Source organism: Carettochelys insculpta, chromosome 19, assembly GCF_033958435.1.
Source record: "Carettochelys insculpta isolate YL-2023 chromosome 19, ASM3395843v1, whole genome shotgun sequence".
Taxonomy (NCBI): Eukaryota; Metazoa; Chordata; order Testudines; family Carettochelyidae; genus Carettochelys; species Carettochelys insculpta.
In genome coordinates this window covers 3,246,807-3,268,987 of record NC_134155.1, presented here as the reverse complement: position 1 = coordinate 3,268,987, position 22,181 = coordinate 3,246,807, and the positions used below count along the sequence as shown (strand labels likewise).

Here is a 22,181-nt window from a genome sequence, read left to right as displayed (position 1 = left end):
CAGTGACTCACCCCGCCATCCAGTTCCAGCTGGTAGCAGTCAGAGATTTAGGGCTACCCAGAGTTTGGTGTTGCCTCCCTGGTGAGCAGACACTGATGAAACTATTATCCACCAGCTGGTCTTCGTTCTTTTTGAACCCGGTTATATTCGACCCATGCAACAAACACTCACTGGCAAGGAGTTCCACAGTATTTCCTTACTGTCTTTTAAATCTGCTGCTTATTAATTTAATTGAGTGATCCCAACTGTCCACAGGGGAAGTAGTAAACAACACTCCCCTGCTCATGATTTGTGTACCACAATCAATCTTCTTCATCATCTCTAGAAGGAACAGGCCCCAATTTTTCTAAACTCTCCTAGGAGGAAAGCTGCTCCATACCCCAAGTCATTCTTCTGCCAATCTCTGCACAATTCTAAGGCAGCAGAACCCTGTTTACCCAAGCCACCACTATCCAGCTCTCTGTACTAACCAAACAACCAGCACACACTGGTATTGCTGTTTTTGCAACCTACAATGATCATTTCTGCATTTTTAAACACTGTTTACTAATAACAGTTTGTCTCTCCTGTAAACAAATGTTTTCATGCTCAAGTTTATCATTTCTGAGTTTTAAAAGCTGGTACTCTTCACTGGAAGTACTGGGTCATGTAAACAACACAGGAGGCTATGTAAGGATTAGCATTTTTGCATTTTGTTTAAAACCTGTGATAACAACACAAGTCCTGTGGCACCTCACAGACTAACTGATCATTTGGAGCATAAGCTTTTGTGGGCAAAGACCTGCTTCGCTTGATGTTGTGTGTTAACCAGCTAAACAGAGATGACATCTTCTGTATCACTACGCGGACTTTGTAGCTGGCCCCTAAAATGTTCAGGGTTAAAGAGTAAAGATACAAACAAAGGAATAACACATCTTGTTAAAAACTCTCTTCCACTTTCCTGCTAATAAAGGAGCAAAACACTGTTTGCAAGAATTAATGGTTTATATATTTGCTAGGCAGGTAAGTTAAGAGACAGTACCTAAAAACATTCAGCTATTAGTGTGCTTTATAAAGGGATAGCCTTTCTTAAAGGAGAGTGTGACTGAGTTTAAGCCATGTGAGGAGCCGATACTAAAATCCTACTCTCAGAACCTGAAAATTCACACATTCACCCGACAACTGGGCGGTGCGATTCCTATCTCAGGTAGACATGCATGTGCTAACTCTGCTCAAGCCAGCACCGTAAACATATCTCTAGCAGCATGGATGGCGGCCAGGGCTAGGTGGCCAAGCAGGTATGCAGGTGTCAGATAGGAATGTATTCAGGCTGCCAGCCCAAGCCGACACCACCAGTTTCAGTGCAACAGCGTGAGCAGAACTAATGGTTTGTCTACCAGAACTGGGAATTACCTCTTACAGCTGCAGAGGTATCCTCAGTGTCTTTGGACACAGTTAGTTGGCTGACGTTGATCATATTTAAATCTCTGTGTTAGAAACGCATCAACAATTCAATTACAAGATTTCATAGTTAATGACACTTCAGCTCACTACATAAAGTGCCTTTTGTTTTGGGGGGCTGTTCTTATCGTTTTAAGGCAACTGCATGAGATGGGATCTCACGTCAACTATTTTAAAGCAAATTTCATTTTTCCCCTCTCAGCAAAGGCAACACAGAGCACCACAGAGAAAGTCTTAAAAAAATCAAATGAAACAATGTCAATTGGAACAAAAGTCTCGCATGACACGTTTCAGAAGCTAGCGAAGGAAAAAAAATGCATTCAAATACTGAGAAACTACGAAACATCCCAAGACCAGATAGTCACTAAGCCAGGAAAACCGTATAGGCTCCTTGAGAATCTACAACATACTTATATTTTTGTTCATTAATTTAACTGCATTTGAAACCTTTGAAAACAAGGCTCACTTTCATAGTCAATGCTTGCAATTGCACATTTCAATGGCATCCTTGGGACAGCTTTTCCTTCAGTTGAGAGCCCAAATGTAATTAAGTTTATGTAACTACGGGATGCTAACAAAAAATAGAGTTAAATAACCCAGGCATGAAAACATACAAACACAGCCGCAAAACAGCAGCATAACAACATTTTTAAACCTATACAGAAAATGGAGAAGGTAAGTGTTATAATGACGACCCTTTTTAGGCAGAATTTTAAAATCTGTTTCTCCACAAAAATGCAGCAGTTGTGTGCGAAATTATTTCCTTTTGGTTACTAGGATCCCATTTTTACAGCCTTCCCCTTCCATCAGACATTTTAACATGCTCTACATTGGTCACAACTAAACACAGACAGCATTTACCTTTCAGTGATTTAACATCCCTCAAATGTCTCCCTCCCAATCAAGATTTTTGGATTTTTTTTTTTTCACATTTTTACACATGCACGCACATGCTCTCTCTCTGGCCCACTTCTAGGAGTTCTATCAGTAAGTACCGTTTCCAACGAAGGCACAGCGTGAGACCAAGTAACGAATGCCTTGCATATGAATTACCTGCAATATGTCTCTGTGACGCTGTAACGTGTGCATCAGGGCTGCGTTCAGGGATGGGACTCCCGCGCTGTTGGTGTACTCTGCCATTTTGTCATTTATTCCAGTGAGCTACAGAACAAAATACAAAGGGAAACTTTTCCATAAAGGAAGGACAGTGATGGTTAACATGCTTTCAGTGTCACCAGTGTTACAGAATATCTTGTTTTGTTTAATGGATGTATCACAATCTGGCATTATCAAGTGCACATTCCACATCTATACAGGAACGTTATATAGATTGAAGTCTTCAAAATCCTGGTAGGTGTTGACGTAAGAATGCGAGAATTCGTTACCCGTGCCAGAAGCTGTTCAATCTCCACTGCCATGGTTTCAAACATTCTGTCTTGGCTCGATCCATTTAAGAGAGGTGTTGTGTCCGAACTAAGAGGAAGAGAGCAGCAACAATTACTGAAAGGCACAACATGCTTTTGGGACTACTGAGGCACAAGGTGCCGATACCAGGCATAACTACAAGGGCAATTTATTTTCTAGATGTGTTTCCTAAAGTCAGAAATTACATTTAGAAAGAACTATACAATTTCCCTGTATCGACTGCCACATTAGCCCGATACGTCAGTTAACACAACGAGCTACACACCCCTCAAAGAGTCTACGTTTAGCAGCTGTAAGAACACGCATGTAGCCATGCTATGCCGCCAGACGAGCTCTTCTGTTGCCATAATAAAACTAGCACAATAAGCAGTGGTAGCTATGTTGGGAGGAGACACTCTGTGGCTAACACAACCCTGTGCACAAGAGTGTTTATGTCAGCAAAACCTGTGTCACTCGGGGTGCTGTCTTTTCACACCCCTGAGAGGCATACGTTTTGCTAACTTAAGTGATAGTGCAGACATGGCCGTACTTCTCTCTAGAAGCTAATCTTTGGCACTGCACAGGTCAGAAAAAATTACAGTAAAAGCTTTTTTATCTGGCACGTTAGGGAATGGGGGTACTGGTAAGTGAAAAATTCCCATTAACTAACAGGGAGGGAGTTTGGGTGAGGAGCTGGGGAGGGAGTGCTGGACACGGGTTCTGGGAGTGGGTGCAGGGCAGAGCTCAAGGCAGGGGGTTTGGCCAAGGGAGTAGTTTCAGGATGCCAGACCGGGGAGGGGATGGGCACTGCTCACCTTATGTGGCTGCACAAGCTGCACCCTTTCGCTGATCCAGGCAGAGGGGCAGCTAGACGGCCCTACATGCTGACTCCACCTGAAAGTTCCAACCCTGCAGCTCCCACTGGCCATGGCTGCTGCCAACGGGCACTGTGGAGCCAGTGGCTGGGGTGGAGTGGGGCCAGCACACAAAGCCACCTACCCATACCCCTACCAGAAACAGCCAGGACACAACGCTGCTTGTGAGGAGCTGCCTGAACCTCACAATTGGCATCCCAAAACTGCTGCAATGCCCCAATCTCTCCCAGAACCCACATCTCACAAACCCTCCTGTGCCCCAATCCTCAGCCCCACACCTCGAACCCCTGGAGGCCATTCTGCCACCTAAGAGCAGCAGGGACACATGGCTGCTGCTGGCCTGCACCACGAACAGGACTTTCTCTGAAGATTACAAGTGCCGGTTTACAGAATTTTCCAGCTGATAACACAGCTTTACTGTACTAACTGAACAACGATGCTTCTTCTCCACACTGCTCTTTAGCGTTCCATTGTAGCGGGAAAGCATGTACTTACATTATAATTATGTAAATGTACATTAGCAATACAGGGCTAGAAACTCCTACAGACATTTCACACAAGAACAACACGTCTCACTGAAAAACTGGGATAAACTGCATTTTCTATACAGTCTGTCTCCCCTATGCTTGTCAAGACCATGAAAAAGTGCACAGGGGAAAATAATCCCGCACAAATAAGGGGACAGGAATGAACATGCAACAGGCCGACACCTGTGAGATAACATCTTACATGTTTTGAAGACAATATTCTCTGCTCTGGTAACCTGCAATTACTGGAAGAGGAAAGAAATCCCAGTGCCCTTCCTACCTCCCATCATTCCTTCTAGAAGGGAGAAGTGAGTGGAAGGTCCCAGTTATACAGCAAACACTGCACAGTGCAATTCTAGGAACAAAAGACAAAGAGCTGGAAGAGAAGGTAGCAGCAGCTGTCCTGATTCAGGAAGGGAGGGGGTCACTCCTGGTGCTTGCTGCTCCTGGGCCTTCGCCGGGAAAGAGGTTCTGGGCCATTCTGCTCACCCTAAGCAATGCTGGAAGATACTTATTTAATCTAATAATACCTTTAGGTGCAATCCATTTTGGTGTCCTCTCTTTGAAACAGAGCAAGAAAGAGCTATTATGCTATGAGGGAAGGAATGGGGCTTTCAAAGGGCAGGACTGCAATCTACTAACACAGGGGAGGGCAACCTGCAGGTCCGCAGCCACTTGCAGCTCTTTAAGGAGTCACTTGTGGCTGAAGATGCTGCCGCCACTGACTCCTCTTGTGGCTCCTTGCTCTGCCATTGTGGAAAGAGCAGAACTCAGCCGAACTGGTTTAATGGCCGCCAGGGTGGCAGAGGGATCCGGCCGCTAAACCCATTACATTGAGTTCCATTTTTTCAGCATTGCAGGACAGGAAGCCACCAGTGCTGCAGACAGGGGAAGTGAAAAGGAGAGCTCGGGGGGCGCCAAGTCTGCCCATCAGAGCCATGCAGCAGGAGAAGCAGCTGAGGCAGGTAAACCCTGCATTTGCGACTCAGAGGGGTTAATCCTGGGGATGGGGGAGGGGGTTGGGACAGAGAGGGGCTAAGCCTGGGGATGACGGGGAGAAAGTAACAAACTTTCTAACAGGTACAAATCATTGGGTGTGCACTATCTGTAAAACGGGCTTACAAAAAGTACGGCTTGACGTTATTTGTTAAGGACTGTCTCAGATTCATGCGCACTGCGGCTCTTGAAGTATTGATTTTGCAACTGAATTTGAAAAAATGGCCCTTCTCACAATTGCGGTTGCAGACCTCTGTCCTAACACATACTAGGAAAGGGAGATAAAAACAATTAAACCAAGAAAGGCTTTGTTTCTGTGGATTGGGAGGACGTGAAGACAAATGAGAACAAAATAACTAATGCTTGGCAGTCAAGCTGGGCTGTTTCCATTTAGGGGCCTTAAGCACTGTTGTTATTTATATTGCAGAAACATGGGCTGATGCCTATCGGGGTAAGACCCCATTGAGCTGGGTGTTATATATGATGAAACACACATTCCATGCCACAAAGAGCCTACACCCGTAGCCTGGAGCAAGGAAGAGAGGAAGAAAAAGGAAAAGGTGACACTGATACAATCATGTTAAAAATAAGCAGCAGAGGTAACAGTGAGGGATGTTAAAATGATTAACTTTTTATATAAAAATAAATAATTGGAGATACGCATCTCCTAGAACTGGAAGGGACCTTGTGAGGTCATCCATTCCAGTCCCCTGCCCTCTCGGCAGGACCAAGCACCATTCCTGACATCTATTTGCCCAACCCCTAAATGGCCTCCTTGACGATTGAGCTCACAACCCTGGGTTTAGCAGGCCAATGCTCAAACCACGGAGCTATTCCTCCCCCTAAACACTAAGGCTATGTCTACACTAGCCCCAAACTTCGAAATGGCCATGTAAATGGCCATTTCAAAGTTTACTAATGAAGCACTGAAATACATATTCAGTGCCTCATTAGTGTGCGGCGGCCGCGGCACTTCGAAATTGACACGGCTCGCCCCGACAGGGCTCCTTTTCGAAAGGACCCTGCCTACTTCGAAGTCCCTTTATTCCTGTGAGCAGATGCGAATAAGTGAACTTCGAAGTAGGCGGGGTCCTTTCGAAAAGGAGCCCCATCGGGATGAGCTGTGCAGCCGTGAGCCGCGTCAATTTCAAAGTGCCGCAGCTGCCCACATGCTAATGAGGCGCTGAATATGTATTTCAGCGCTTCATTAGTAAACTTCAAAATGGCCATTTGCATGGCTATTTCGAAGTTTGGGGCTAGTGTAGACACGGCCTAACACTTAACCAGTTAACTGACTTAGGGCCTGCCACCAGGCCAGCCACAGCTGTCGGGTCCTGCTGCCACATCTGCTGCAGCCATAGGGTCCAGCCACAGTGTTCTGCCACCCAGTATGCTGGCCCCTCTGTTGCCAAGGCTCCTCCAGCCTGGTGGGCAGCCGCTGAAGTTCACTGACAAGGGTCAGTTAACCAGTAAGCTTCATGCTCACCCGTCAACCATTTAACATCCCCAGGCACCAGACATAGGATGCCTAGACACTGCTGAACAGCTTGCAGGCACTCCAGTAGAGAGGCACGTTTAAGGAGGGTCTGAAGGTGTCGTTTATACAGTTAATGTTATTGTCTTAACATATCCAAAAGACTAACTGGTCAAGGTGGAGAGACTTATGAAACTTCACTATGCTTGACTAAGGAGCGCATGTAAACAATAACTCTTGTCTGCTTGGGCCAGATTATTAGCTCTTTCAGTAAAAAGCCTGTTTAAGTAAAGAACTTCTGACTAGTAACCCTGGAAGTAAACTTGAAACTAACATCTGTAGCTGTACTGATTAAGCACAGAGCTGAGAGTCAACTCCTCATTATAATCCCAGCTCTGCCACGTACTCACTAAGCAACCCTGGACAAGTCACAACAGCTCTGGGCCTCAATTTCCTCATCTTTACAATGGGAAGCATAATGTTACCCAACCCACGTGCAGATGGAGGCGGCTAAATTCACCAGTATGCAAAATGCTTTCCAGCCTCAGAGTTCAAGTCCTTAAATACAGCAAAGCATTTTCTATAAGAACATACAAGTCGAACCCAGAGGGCGCAGCCAGTTGTACTGTCAAACACAAGGACACACTACATCCACACATCATCACAAAAACAAGCTTAAATACAGTTCCTCCCAATGAACTACATCATCCTAATGATGCTCCACTGTCCTAATGAGCTAATTTAAAAACAAAGCATCAAATAGTAAAGCTAAGTGGCAGCCTAAATGAATCAAGCATATTTAAAGCAGGCTTTTTTTTAAAAAAAGTAAGAAGTCTGTTAGTACCTATACCTGTCGCGCCTTCCCTCTCGGGCGCTGCTGTGACTGTAACTTGTGCACAGTTTGCTGAATGACACCAACTTCAAGTCTAGCTCATTCTCCAGCTGTCTAGCCTGTTTCCTGAGATCTGAATAACAACAAAAAGATAAATGTTAGAGGTTACAATCTACGACGTTTCAGTTTTGCTTTTTACAACAGCTCACTTGGGGGAAAAAGGAGATGAAATCAGAGCACAAGAGACTACACTGTTAAAAATAAGCCAGGCAAGATCTGTGGTAAAAGTAACAAAAGGTCGAGATGTGTGCGCAAGTCATGAAATGACAGAAGTAACAGCTGATCAGACTAGCATCCAGGGACTCGGCCAGGATGGGGAAGCTGGTCATTGAGGAGTGGACTCATATCTTTTTCTGGGCTTTATATGGTGCCAGTGTTATCAGTGCTAATCAATATAAAGCAACAGCTTAGCATGTGACTCATGAACTAAATGGTTTCCTCCATCACCAGTGTCTACAAGTGTTACACTGTGCCATCTCATCTACACACACAACCAGGTCAGCTAGGGCAAGGTAGAAACTACCAAGTTTCAGCCAAGTAAATTAGACAATCCTAGTCACAAGCTTAAAGAATTCAGGCACACAATTCCCACTGCCTTGAATGTTCCAAAATCCCTTTGACACTTGAAAATTCTCCACAGAAAGGTTACCAGCTCCTCTTCTCCAGTAAGTCTCAGCTCCATTCTCTTGTGGGGTGGACAAGCACTCAAGGCCTCTTTAAATGCTAGTCACACTTCTAAAGAGATGTCATGAGGCTGACTAGGCTGAAATATGGCCAGTTTGTAGTTTTATACACTCATCACTCGTTTAACGAGTACTTGACTTACGAGTACTCGCTAAAATGAGGGAGACACATACCTACCAATGTTCACTAGATGAGTGAACTTCCCCCGCTAATACGAGCCAGCCGCTGGCAGGGGCTGCGAGACCAGCAGCCCCATGGGTGGCTCCGCTCCAGCCACTGGGTCCCCAGTAGGGGTCAGAGAGACCGGCATCCCTGAGGCTGGATCCGCTCCAGCTGCAGGGTCCCTGGCTGGGGCACGGGAAGACCCGCAGCCCCACGGCTGGAGCCAAGCCGGCCGCAGGGTCCCTGGCTGGGGCGCGGGGAAATCCACAACCCCCACCCCAAGTCCCAACATTCCCCCAGCCCATAGCTCCCCACAACCACCCCATCCTGTTTAGTTCCAAACCCCCACCCCTTCCCCTCCCGCACCCCCCAGGTACCTCTGGTGCAGCCAGGAGGAACAAGCGGCCACCTCCTCCACCTGAGCTGCCTACAGGTTTTAACCCTCCCTCCCACTCATGGCCCCAAACTGTCCCCAGCCTTTAATCCCCTCCCAACCCCAGGTTCACTTACTTTTCAAAAGCAGCGCCACCTGCTGCCCCTCCCAGCACTTGGAACCAATCAGTCTTTTACAAGTATTTTAACAGGAATTTAGTGTCCCTCTTACAAGTTTTCACCTACGAGCAAAAAGTTAGGAACCAATCGTGCTCATATAGCGAGGGATGAGTGTACCTGCTTCTTTCTGCAAGTTCCAAGTTTTCACGTCTCTTCCCACAACAAGAAGATACTTTCCCCCAAACACATCTCAGTAATGCAGCCTGCCCTTATTACTATCTACAACACTGAGCAGTACAAATTCTCAAAATCAAAATGTCACATTTCCTCTCTAGATCTTAATTAACTCTACCTTTTCCTGATGTTCACCAGAAAAGCCTTCTCAGTTATAGCAACATTGGAGGTGACAGACTTAGAGATTGGCACTTCAAGCTGGTATGCTACCTTTAGCAGAAGAAGGCAAAATATCCTGTCCTGAGCCTAACCAATTGGTGGGCAGCATGCAGATGTCAACTTTCTCATATTATAGGCCCCACTGTAGAGAGATGTTTTCATGAACGCTTTCCATCCCTACCTCCAAAACTTGATTCACCTCTTCTGTACAACAACCACAGAGCTCTGGTAACAAGATGAAATCTATGTATGATACGATGAAAGCAACAATACAGAAATAACTTGATTAATGTGACACAAGTGGGTGCTGGGTTATCTTCCATTTTGATTTTTGCTACTACTTCTCCCTGGATACAAGTCTTCACATTTGCTAGAACTAACCCTGTCCCCATTGCCTGAAACCCCCTTGCACATTAGCTAAATATTCAACATTGGACTTTATTGGCAGATTGGTCAACACTGAAATGTCAGCTCAAAACACATAGTAAAAAGAGATGGGAAGCACTTACATCAGATAGAGAGATGGAGACTTGGTTTTGCAATTTATTAGTCAAAATAAAGCTTAAAAAATGGAAACCCTAATAGAATCCATGATGGGGCTAGAGGCAGCAAGATGCATTTGTGTTTGGAAAGTAGCAGATGCTTCACTAAGAAGCATGAGCAGCTCAGTGGTTCTCTCAGAAGCAGTCAGCAGACCAGGCAGAGAACCGTTGCTAACAGAGCATGTAGAAGAAGGAAATAATTCCAAGCCATCTGTTTACGATCTCTAACATAAGTGCAAAGGTGCTCTCCTTTCTTCTCTTTTCAGCCTATATTTACAAGTCCTACGGTTGCTGAAATAAAGCATCTACAAACACAAAAGCCAACACAAAGCCATATTTCTACAGCGTGAACAGTGTCAAAGCGCAGTGCTTTTGACAAAACAGGTAGTAATAACAAAGTGCTCAAGTCCTGAAGAGACACAAGACCTGTTCAAGGAAGAAGCTGTCAAGGTCCAACTTCACTCTTTGGATCCTTGGCAAACGGAGAACCTATGGCACCCTCTGCCGTGCTCCCAATCGCAGGAAAGAATACAGGGCAGGGGAGGGTGAACTTTTACAACCAGGCTCTGGCCGAATTAAAACAGCAGCAGCCCCCTGCCACGAGTCCAAGCTGCTAAAGGTGGGGGAGGAGTCTCTTCTCCAGTCTGAACTCACCCAGCCACTTGCATCTGGGGGCACATCCTGCCCAGCTGTGACTCTTTTAGCAACACCTCTAAGACCAGCCCTGATAATGGGACCCAGGTCACACCTCCGCCCTCACCCAGACAAGTCCCTGAATAAAGATGAGGCCTCAGCGTCTCAATTCTCTGATCCCCTAGAGACAGCCCCTCCTACACCTCCTCCCCCGCGTCCCCTCCGACCCGCCCCCCTCCTACACCTCCTCCCCCCCCTACACCTCCTCCCCCCCCGTCCCCTCCGACCCACCCCCCTCCTACACCTCCTCCCCCCCGTCCCCTCCGACCCACCCCCCTCCTACACCTCCTCCCCTCCGACCCGCCCCCTCCTACACCTCCCACCCCCGCCCCCTCCGACCCGCCCCCTCCTACACCTCCTCCCCCCCGCCCCCTCCGACCCGCCCCCTCCTACACCTCCTCCCCTCCGACCCGCCCCCTCCTACACCTCCTCCCCTCCGACCCGCCCCCTCCTACACCTCCCACCCCCGTCCCCTCCGACCCGCCCCCTCCTACACCTCCTCCCCCCCGTCCCCTCCGACCCGCCCCCCTCCTACGCCTCCTCCCCCCCCGTCCCCTCCGACCCGCCCCCCTCCTACGCCTCCTCCCCCCCCGTCCCCTCCGACCCGCCCCCCTCCTACACCTCCTCCCCCCCGTCCCCTCCGACCCATCCCCCTCCTACACCTCCTCCTCCTCCCCCGTCCCCTCCGACCCGCCCCCCTCCTACACCTCCTCCCCCGTCCCCTCCTACACCTCCCCCTCCGACCCGCCCCCCAGACCCGGCCGAGCCCGCGCTGCCGCCGCCCCCCGCCCCTCACCTTCCCAGTAGTTACTGCTCCCCGCCGCCATGTTTGTTATCCGACGTCAGCCGCTCCCCGCGAGTCCCGGAGATAGAGCACAGGAAGCCAGAGCGCCGCCTCGGGGCGCGGGGGCCGACGGGATGCGTAGGCCTCCCAGCTCAGCGCCGCCTGGCGGCCGCCGCCAACACCACAGGGTGCTGGAGCGCCGTGGCGAGCGGCCGGGCGCCGCCCTTCGAGCGCTGCAGGGCCGGGAGGTCCCGCCCCAGCCCCAGCCCCAGCCGCGGGGATCCCGCTGTTCCGCCCGGCCCAGGCTCAGCAGCGCGGCGCCTGCCGGGGCGAAGGGCCGCCCCACGTGACAGCACGTGGCCCGGGCCAGGCCCTGCGCCGCGGCGGCGCCCGCGCCCCCTGCCCCCTTCCCAAGACCAGCCCGGTGCCCGCCTCGGCCCGGGGCAGGGCGGGTGAGTTGCCGGTCCCCGGCCCGGGCCCGCTTTACAGTGGAACCCGGGTCGGGGCTGCGCTGAGCCCGAGCGGTGCTGTCCTTTGAACCAGTCCCCGGCCTCGCTTGACTCCCGGAGCTGGGGCTTTCCGAGCAACTCCAGATCCTCCACGCGTGAGACCGGCTCGCTCCCTTCTCCCCAGCCTGCTGCTGCGGGGGGATCGGCTGCTGCCCCTCCCACTGCCCTGGGAGTAGGTCCTTTCGCATCTCTGCGCTCACGTGTCACAGCAGTTCTCTATACGCTGTTCCCAGCGATTCCACTAAGTTGCACCATCTAGTCCCTGGAAGAGCAGCTGCGAGCACTGGCTGCTTTCGCTCAGCAGCAGCCTCAGGCACAGAGCCAAGAGCCTCAGAAAAGGCCAACCCTCAGGTAGCTACTGCACATGGGCAGGGAACCTCCCTGCAAGCCATGTTACCAGTTCACAGCACACTCAAGTTACATTTCAAGGCAAAACAAGTACGGCAAAAGGCCAGAGGTTTTTCATGCACCTGTGTTCGCTGTAAGCTGAGCACCTGGGTGGCCACGTGGGAGACAGAGAGACGTGCTGTTGAGCAGAGCATCCACAGCTGCCAGCATGAGGGTCTATTAGTGCTGCACATATATGCATGCCTTAGTGCACATAAAATTTATTCCACCCCAGATGGGAAATATGAACAGGGAACACTGCTCCCTTCCCACCCCCCCACCTGGGACTGGGTGGTAATTTGTACAGTCAAAGGGGTCAAGGTGCAGTGAAGTTTGAGAACTGTTCCTGTTAGTTTTGTTGACATCTCAATGCCCTTAGCGCAGAGGGGCACTGACAGGAGCCTACAGAACCCAGAGCAGGGACTCACAGCATTATCCTCACCCCCACTTTAACTTTCCATTCACTTTTTCTTTTGTGGGGGGGTATGGGGGCACCGAGGAGGGAGGGGAGGAGCAGAAGCTAGCTACTTGTCTCCAGTCCTATTCATGGATTTGGTACATTGTGTTTAAAGTAAAAAAAAAACAAAAAAAAAAAAAAAAAAAACCACCCATGTAAGAGATACCTACAATCATAAGGGAAGCACCCAGAAGGCAGAGGTGTAGCAAAGCAAAAAAGCTATGGCTCAAACAAACATTCAAGGTGGTAGAAGCGCTAGGACTTCTTTAAGCTCCAAAGCTCATTCAAGATAAAATAGGTGGTTTGAAAAGGAATAGGGACTGAGAGTGCAAAAGACAAGAGCTTCCACGCCCTAGAAAGCTAGGACACCAGTAGCGCCATCTTATCATTCTCAAGAAATTTACTAAGATTTAAGCTACTGCCACAAGCACACAAGACATCAAAATAATTTTAATAGTATTAGATTTCAGTGTACATGTAAAAAACAGAGCCCGCTCCTGGTAGAGAAACTGCAATCTCACATGGCACACAGATTGGTTTCTTTTTTAAACTAAAAGTCAACCATTTCAAGTCCCTTTTAAAAGTTTACTTTTGAAGGCACCGTACATGGACCTATGCACTCCACCAACAAGTGCATAGGGGGGATGCTGGCACCTCTAGAAAGAGGGGCACTGAGAAGAGCTGATAAAGATGGGCCACGGAGGGTCAGGTCTGTGGAAGGCAATTTGTTCAGTACAGAATACAAAAAAAAAAAACCCCGTTAGGCATCGCCACAGAAGAGCTGCACATTTATCCATGTAGAACTAAGCAAAGACACTCATTCAGGGGGGCTTAGAAAAGTCTCACTCTCATATTTACACAGCAATTCACACCAATTTATTTCACATGTATTCACCTACTCTAGCTCGTTCAAAATACACTCTGAGGGGCTCAGCCGATGCTCTGAAGTGCCCTTCGACTTTGACCAAGGTTTATTGCTTGTGGGCAGAATCAGGAAGCTCCAATACCCACGCAAAAGCAGGCGTGAAAGCAGGAAAAGCTAGAGGCAGACAACCAGTTTGAGAAAAGTCAACTTTAATATAAAATGCTCAGTGGAGCTGCTTCAGCCCTCAAAAGCAAAACCTCTGGAAATCAGGTGGGCTTAGTGTGTACTGAGGGACAGAGCACTGGATGCTGCAGACTGGGCCAGAGACGAAATGGAGCAGTCATTTATCCTGCACAGCTGTAACCTGGCCCATGCTACATGTGTGGTTCCTGCAAGAGTTACAGAAGATGCAACAATAGCAGCTCCTTAACACTGTAGTATGAGGAAGGGCAGAGTTCCCTGCTTAGCCAAGCTGCTCTCACATACCTAACCCAAAGTATTTGCCAAATGTTTGTTAAAAGGCTGAGACATATTTGCCGTGTTAAAACATTTCCATAATGACCTTTTCATCAGTTGGGCAGCTGCCTGGGGCTAGTACCTCAGAGACACACTTATAGCAGACAACACAAGGTGGAGGAGGTCCATCCGGTCCACATACAGGGAACATTCAGGCAGAAGTCTCCCTGCAGCAGTACAAATACCCTCAGACTCTGCAAAATTGCCACAGCTTTTCCAATACTAGGCCTTGGTTTTAAGAAAGACACACACCCCCATCTCCCCAGCCGTACCCACCAAGTTCAGTTCACATCCCCGCTGGACGGCAGCAGCCACACCTTTCCAGTGGAGACACTTGCTAATCTAGGCCAAACCCATCCTGTCAGGGACTTCACACTGCTACTCTGGAGGCAGACACACCCCAGGTCATACGGGGGACTCTCGCCCACAGGACTGACAACAGAATGGTTTTAAACACAAGGCTGGAGATGTCACTACTATTAAGCTCCAGTCTCTTCGGGTACCTAGAGAACAGCGCGAACACTGGCATCACGGTACCACCTCCTGACAGAGGCCCAAGCTGCCAACTCTGTTCCATCCAACAAACAGAAGGCAGGTAACACCCTCCCCTATTCAGATCTGGTACCACCTCTTCCTACATTATTGGGCGTAACTGTCGCCCCCTACACAGCACCTGTTAGCATCTAAGGTCTCAGAAGAGCCAGGGACAGATTAACAGTATGAAAGACTCTGAACAAAACCCCATAAACCTTTTGCAGAGTTTAGCTGGTCAGGAAAACTGGTGGATTATGAACTGCCTTGACTGCTGCCCTGGTGGAAATGCAGCTAGGTTCTGTTGGGTGCATACACTGAAGGCTGGAGACTCTTACAAAAGGATTTCCTTCTTTGCTACAGGCTGCAACATCCTGAGCAGATCCTCCCGTGAATTTCATGCAAGAGTCCAGCCTGTTCATTGCATCGTCTTTTAATTCCTGCAAGTACCATGCTTCTGCCACGAGCAATGCAGGGATATGCTGCATGCTGCTTGGCCGTAGCAAGGTAGAAAGACAGCCAAGGGCTTTGGGAAAAATCAGCTGTCAGGAGGTCTGATTTAACCCCCCTTTGCACAGCTCTCTCCCTTCTTAAGGAGCCTTTTAGCTCCAACAATAGCTAAGTTCAATTCCAAGTGGTCTCCCCGGTAGATAGCTTTATTCACACACTTCAGCTCCTGATCACATCAAGAGCTACCCAAAAATCAAGGAACTACCCTTGTTCTCTACCACCTAGCTTCCAGCCCTTTTGTACATGCCTTCCCCTCCCACCCCAACATATTCTGGCCACTGACAGCAGCCCTGGCTCAAGGGTCCTGTTTAGAGGAACTCTGCTTGTGGTCCTTGAGCAGCAACATGCCCAGCCTGCTGTCTGAATGTCCAGAAACGGTCGGGTTTAACACAGGAGTAAAAGCGTGTCAGCTTTAACAGAAATGGGAACTCTTCTGTATCAGATGAGCCCGGGAAAGGAATTTAAGCCTTGTGGGTATCTGAGGCTGAAGCTGAGGCATGGAGATTCCAACGCTGCTGCAGAGCAGTGGGTGTGTTTACTAGGCAGTGGCAGGTTTAAGTGCTTTTCAAGCTCCAAGCAGATCAGTAACTAGCTGCATTAGGCAATCCCAAGCAAAGGGTGGGCAACAGCTCCAGCTGCTCTTTTAGCATGCTGTCCAGTCACACTGCTCCTACTCCCCATTCACAGGTGACGAGCTTGTCTCCCGTCTCAGCCAGGGAACGTTTACTGCCATGGCACTGGCTACACGGCCAGCCAGAAGCTACAGGAGTTCTCTACACAATGGCTCAAATGAACCCAAGAGCATTTTCCTTTTCACTCGGGACTGGCAGAGTTGCACAGCTACTGGACACCCCTCTCCGACTGAGGTAACTGTAGCTTGCGCTCTTTGGCTGTGGAGCATCTCATGCCCGGACAAGATTCTCCCACCTGTCAGTTTTCAAACAGAGAGGTAAGTTCATGGAGAGTCCAAGTGTAAAGCTCACTTCCCTGCACACACTTGAAAGTCATTAGAAGCCCACAGTAGAGCAGAGAGGGCCACAGAACCCCTGCACCCTGGGAGTGGTGTGGAGCAATCAGAAGCCAAGCTCACCATCTCTGTCTAATGCTGCTCACTAGCAGTGCAGCTGCAGCACTGGCCATTAACTGATCACGGTTTCCTCAAGACATACAGAGTGAAAGAATCAAAAAAGGCAGAGAGAAATAATGGCTTTAAAGCTTAGTACTACGGCTCCCTCTGGGCTTTTGGTTATTACTCCACTAGTCTTGCAGCAGGCTGGACTGCCCAGGGAGTGCTAGCAACAGACTAAGTTGCCTTCCAAGTGTTTCCATTACATGGGACTTCAACCCTGACCTAACATCCACAGCCTCCAATGTCTGCTGACTTGTGCACAAGTAGGAATGGAGCAAATAAGAACAGGGGAGGTTGAGAACTGCCACCCATGTCTCTGGAGCTCTCACTTTCTGCAAGCTAATGTTCCAGATCTCTGAAGCATAAGAGCAGCCCCCTACTGGAGGGCTTGTCCATAGAGAACTTTTCTTTCCACTTGGTGTCTATCAGTGTTTGCTAGAATATAATGTTTCTTCATCAGTGTCTGTCTCATCCTGGAATTCGTGGCTAAGGAGGGATTTCTTAGAACCGGTGGACATCATCCGGATCTCATCCTCATAGTCATCGTGGTGTTGCCGCAGGCGGTGGAAGCCATCCTTGTGCCTGTTGGACTTGATGGAACAAACACACCAAATGATGCAGGCGGTGAGGACCAGGGCTGACATGGTGGCACCTGCCAGTGAGAAAACACTTAAGTCAGGGCCAGGTAAACATGCACATGCACCTACATGAGATGCTTCCAGATTCCCTGTGACTTACAGCACACACTGTGCACAAAAGAGGGAGGGTCTGCAGCTGCCTTCTTCACCCACCTCTGCCATTACACCTTGCTCAAAGGGCCCTTCTTACGCAGCAGCTTTAGGAGGGGAAAGCTGTGCCCAGTACACAGTTAAACCCAAACTTCCCTTGTGATGACCACGAATATGAACTTTGGCCTCTACAGGGGACAGCCACCTTACCTATCCTTGGCAGGAGCTCTCTATACTGCTCGCAAACCGGCCCAGAGTAAGCAACAATACTGTCTTTTACTTCCACAGCCAAGGAACGTGGACTAGAGAGAAGAAAGCTTTTCCCATTGTTATTGCCATCCTTCCTCATTAGCTGATTCAGAAAGGGCCTCAGTAAGAGTGCTGCAAAGATTTCAACAGCCACCCTCTTACGCTGTAGCTGCAGCCAAGACACCACACACTCCGTGGGATATGCCAGCAGGAACAAACAATAGCCCTAGAATAAAGGGCACAGGAATGGCTCAAGACCACAGATTTAACTTAGTGGTAGGGAAGACTGGAAGTGAGAAAAGGCTACTGTCAGAGTTGGGTCCCACCTCTTTGATACACTCAAAACAAACAGGATCCTGAAAAGAAGATCTGAGGTTACCTGCTACAGTTAAGGCAAGTTCCCTTGAGAGGCCAAATATCCTGTTATCCATGTCAAACACGATTACCACGGAGCTGGCGACATCATGGTGCACCTGCACCTGGAGAAAACAAATGCAAAGGCCAAGAATATTCGCTGTTTGTGTTAGCATCTAGGTAGGAGAAAAGCGTGTGGGCTTGCTCAGTAGCGGCTAATGTGATGCAAAGGCAAGTCATTCTTCAGAACTATGCTTCCAAGAGATCATGGTGGGAACCTCTCAGCACAAACTAAAGACAGCTACGCTTGGCTGAAAAGCAAAAGCTGCCTGGGCAGCTAGTGAAGACTAAACAGCTGAAAACAGACCCCAGTAAAGGCTAGGCAGGCCTCTTAAACTAGTCCAACAATCTCAGGGTGCCACAGGGAAGCAGAGACCCTGCGATAGGGTACAACACTCACCCGTACATGCTGCTGCTGATATCCTTCAGCTGTGGCACTGATGTTATGTAAACCTGGAGCCAACAGCACATGGAAATAGCCACCTTCCTTTGCATAGATTTTCACACCTTCATTGAGTACAATGACTGCCTTGGACACCGGCTTCCCACTCTTGTCTTGAACAAATCCGTGGACTCCCTTATGAACCTACAACCCAGAGGATGACACACTCAGGGCTCATACACAATGGTGCAGGCGGGGGAGGGGGGGGACGCAGGAGCGCACTAGGATTTATCTAAGTTTGAGACAGAGCTGGGGTTCTCCGTTTTCGTTCCTGAGCCACCCCATCCATCCCCCCATGCTATAAACCCTCCACAACCCAGTGGGCCCTAGTTATTGTTCTTCTGCACGTAAAGGCCAGGGTGAACATGAGGAAGTGGCAAGCCCAGCACACACTCTGGGCCCCACACCCCAAGGGCACTCCAAAGGTCATTTGCTCATACTTTAGCTTCAGCCCCAAGTGGTGGGGCTTGGTGCTCTCGCCTGCAGTCCTGCATGGCAGGACTTTGGCTTTCTGCCCTCGACCACAGCAAGCCTATCAGCCATGCTTGGTGGACTCCCTCAAACCTGCTCGGGTCCCCCGGGGGCCTGGACATCTGGTTGAGCGCCACTGAACAAGAGCACCTCCTCTACTTACAAATCAAATGCACAATCCAACCAAGGGCTGTTGATCTCACTAGGAGACTGAAACACTACCCGATTCCCTTGCTGATACACCACATCCCACTCCTCTGGATCTACCACCACGGAACTGCAGCAGTCAAGGCAGGCCTCCAGCATCAGGGTGCGCCTCCTCTCCCCGCCCCACAGGTTCTTCCCTAAGAACCATTAATCTCTCACCTCTACAATCATGCTAAGGAGAGGTTTCTTATTCTCAGTCCACAGACTAGGGAGCTGTCCAGCACTGGGGAAGTAGCAGCAGCTGGTATACACCGTGATCTCGGGGCAGTGGCCAAACGTAACACTGAAGTCCTGAAAAAACAGGGAAAGCAGGTTGGAACATGAACAGAGTTTAAAAGGAACAAGGTAAAAACCAGTTACTCACCTCTTAACTGCTTCTCTTCGAGATGTGCTGTTCGTGTCCATTCTAAGTGAGGTGCTCACCCATGCACATGGCAGCTGGAAGATTTTTTCCCCTCGCAAGTAGCTGTAGGGTCAGCCTGAATGCCCCCTGGAGTGGCGCCTTCATGGTGCCCAATATAGGGCCCTGCCAACTCCCACACCCCTGCCAATTCCTTCTTGCTGGCTACTGCAACAGAGGCCATGGGGGCAGGGTACTGGAATGGACATGACCCCCACACCTTGAAGAACAATTACCAAGGGGGCAGTAAGAGTTCTTTCTTTGAGTGATTGCTCTTGTGCACTCCAAGTTAGGTGGAGACATACATATCTCTGAGAGCTGGAAAGGACCTTGAGAGGTCATTGGGTCCAGTTCCCAGCATTTGCAGCAGGACCTAGCACCATCCCCGACAGAGTTGTTTTTTGTTGTTTTTTGGGGTTGTTTTTTTTGGGTTAAATCTACCCTGCCCAAGAATCTTGAAGGCCCACCCCAAACAACTGGGCTCACTACCTTGGGTTTGCAAGGCCAATGCTCTAGCGATTCCCTCCCTGCTAGGGGAATCCCAAGCTGACATCCGGAAGTGGGGACAGCAATCTGAACAGAATGAAGCACAGCTCTACCACAGGCTGCATTGTCTCTCAGCTGAGAAGCAATCGCAGCATGGACAGATGACCAGGTCGCAGCTCTACATGTATCACAGAGGAATTTGGGCCAAGAAAAGCCGTAGAAGATGACTGGGCCCTGGTGGTGTGTTACCTGGTAAGAGGTGGAGAAACCCCTGCCAGCTGATAGCACTCTTTAATGCACTCCGCAATCCAGGAAGGAACTATCTGGGAGGAGACAGCTCAACTTTACATTCTGTCCACAAGAGCAATAAGCAGTGGAGATGTTTTCCTAAAGGATTTAGTCCTGTTTATCTAAAAGGCCAAAGCTCTAAGCCAGGGTTTCCCAAACTTTATATAGTTGGGACCTGTTTGTTTTTTTTAGTACCTTTGTGGCCCAGAAACGTAAATGCATATAAAAAAAAGTGAACAAAGAATACATGTTCACTGTTTATTATTTATTCACAATAATAGTACATACTATAAATCTTGATATAAAATACTTAAATGCCTAACTTCTTATTACTACCTTAATTACATGGGCAAATACGAAATGTACCAAATTAATAGGCTCGTGTGCGATAATTTGTACATTTTCTAAGGACCGGTGTCCCCCCACCCAAGGACCAGTACTGGTCTGCAGACCACACTTTGGGAAACGCTGCTCTAAGCGCATCCAGCGCATGAAGGGTCTGTTCCCTAACAACAGAATGCAGCTTAGGGTAGAAGACTGGTAGAGATCTCGTGGTTGACATGGGAAGAAGAGACTACCTCCAGCAGAAACTCTGGGTGTGCTCTTAACCTCACATTGTCGTTATGGAAAATTGTGTAAGATGAGTCCACCTGTGAGAGCCTAAGCCCAGGCCCCCTCCTGGCAGAGGCGATGGCCACCAGGAACACTACCTTGCAGGACAAGGGTAGAAGAGAACAAAAGGCCCTGGGTTCAAATGAAATTGTTTTAGTCAAGGGCAGAGGCGTTAAGGAGGTCTACCAGTGGATCAGTCTCTTCCGAGAACTCTGCTTGTACTCCCGCTCTGGGCCACCCAGCCCACAAGCTGTTGTAGAGCTTTACTATCCTCTAATGCAGGTGCCCTGGCAGCGCCTGCTAGTGTCTCGTCAGGTGATGAGGGGGAGATATTACAGCCAGATGTGGCTGTTCCATGCCCTCAGCACCAAACTGGTGTGGGCACAGTGCTGGTAGAGCTGAACTGGGAATGTCCTGTGGTATCGAGGCCTGGGAAGTGGTTGGCATTGGTGCCAGCAGGATAGGAGCCATAAGGGTCACCATCAGGAGGGGAGGAACAGGAGTGGATGTCAACGTTGTGGATAACAGTGCCCAGGATACTGTGTCAGGGCAGACAAGGGTGCCAATTTTGGGGCCACTGTCATTAAAGATGCTGCAATCACTGGTGCTGGCAGGACAAATGAGGCCGAAACAACAGATGAGAGGGCCACCGTGGAGTTGGTTGCCACCGTACCAGCTACTGCATCAGGAGCGAGTGGTGGCTACATCAGAGGATCTTGTGCTCCTACTGACATGACAGGAGCCCAACTCAGACTCCAACGCCTCTGAGGCCGAGGACCACAGTGGTGCTGCTGGAGAGAGCTAGAAGTCCAACATTGGTGCCGAGGGAGTCAGTGGTCTTGATGGCCTAGCTGGTTTGCCTCCGGCTGTGGGCCAAGTAAGTAGTTGGCATGAAGAGGGTTCGCTACAGGAACGGTGGGAGGAGAATGGTACAGTTGCCTGCATTGGGGTCTTCGCTGCCTGAAACACCTCCAGAGTCAAAGGGAGCTGCATCTCCTGTCGTCACTGGGAGAGGCTCGACAGTGTGGCCTCGACCTCAGTGTGGCATCGCCTCATAGGAGGCGATGCATATTTGGTGTGGTGCCAAAACAGGGTGCTCAATGCTCACCACCAGCACCCCCCTGTGTGTGGAAGACCGAGATCTGCCTCTGTCCTGCTGCTTCTCTCCTAGCACACGGGATTGCGACCTGTGTCTCTGAGGCACATGGGCTTCCTGGGTTGTATGATGCCTAAGCGCCTTGTCCTTGGACAGTGCTGGCACAAAACACGGTGCCAGTGCGCTCCACACTGATCTCGAACTCAGTGCCAGGTCCAATGAAACCTTCTTGGGTTGGACTGCCACCCCCATCCAGAGCCTTCAGGCATTTGGCTGTCTGCTAAGGTTCTTGGCTTCTAAGTCTTACAGATCGAGCAAAGATCCTTCTAGTGAGATTCCCCCAAATACTTCAAACACAAAGCATGGGGGGAGGGATCGTAACTCTTGGGTAGGCATTTGCCACAATCAGTGCAGGTTTTGAAGTCCAGCTACACAGGCATGCCCCCCCCACCCCACCCCCAAGAGCCTGATGGTGGGTTGGCAAGGACCTATACTGGGCAACATGAAGATGCCACTCCAGGGGGCA

General features: G+C 49.5%; 2 protein-coding genes across 3 annotated transcripts in view; both read right to left on the bottom strand.

Annotated features, from left to right (window-relative positions):
- The window catches only part of GOSR1 (golgi SNAP receptor complex member 1), a 68,607-nt gene extending 56,464 nt beyond the window's left edge, over positions 1 to 12,143 (bottom strand). Inside the window, exons 1-4 of one of the 2 annotated variants that reach the window (XM_075013858.1) lie at positions 11,371 to 12,143; positions 7,567 to 7,681; positions 2,826 to 2,913; positions 2,494 to 2,601 (exon numbers count right to left, since the gene is read on the bottom strand). In XM_075013858.1, the coding sequence (XP_074869959.1) occupies positions 2,494 to 2,601; positions 2,826 to 2,913; positions 7,567 to 7,681; positions 11,371 to 11,401 (342 nt within the window). In that variant the 5' untranslated portion in view covers positions 11,402 to 12,143. Of the gene's footprint in view, positions 1 to 2,493; positions 2,602 to 2,825; positions 2,914 to 7,560; positions 7,682 to 11,370 lie in introns of both variants that reach the window. The other variant, XM_075013857.1, reaches the window with a different exon arrangement.
- A 1,625-nt stretch (positions 12,144 to 13,768) lies between these two features.
- CPD (carboxypeptidase D) overlaps positions 13,769 to 22,181 on the bottom strand; it is a 36,573-nt gene continuing 28,160 nt past the window's right edge. The window contains exons 18-21 of the mRNA XM_075013300.1: positions 18,933 to 19,064; positions 18,054 to 18,239; positions 17,619 to 17,718; positions 13,769 to 16,914 (exon numbers count right to left, since the gene is read on the bottom strand). Coding sequence (XP_074869401.1) covers positions 16,688 to 16,914; positions 17,619 to 17,718; positions 18,054 to 18,239; positions 18,933 to 19,064 — 645 coding nt within the window. The 3' untranslated portion in view covers positions 13,769 to 16,687. The remainder of the gene's footprint in view (positions 16,915 to 17,618; positions 17,719 to 18,053; positions 18,240 to 18,932; positions 19,065 to 22,181) is intronic.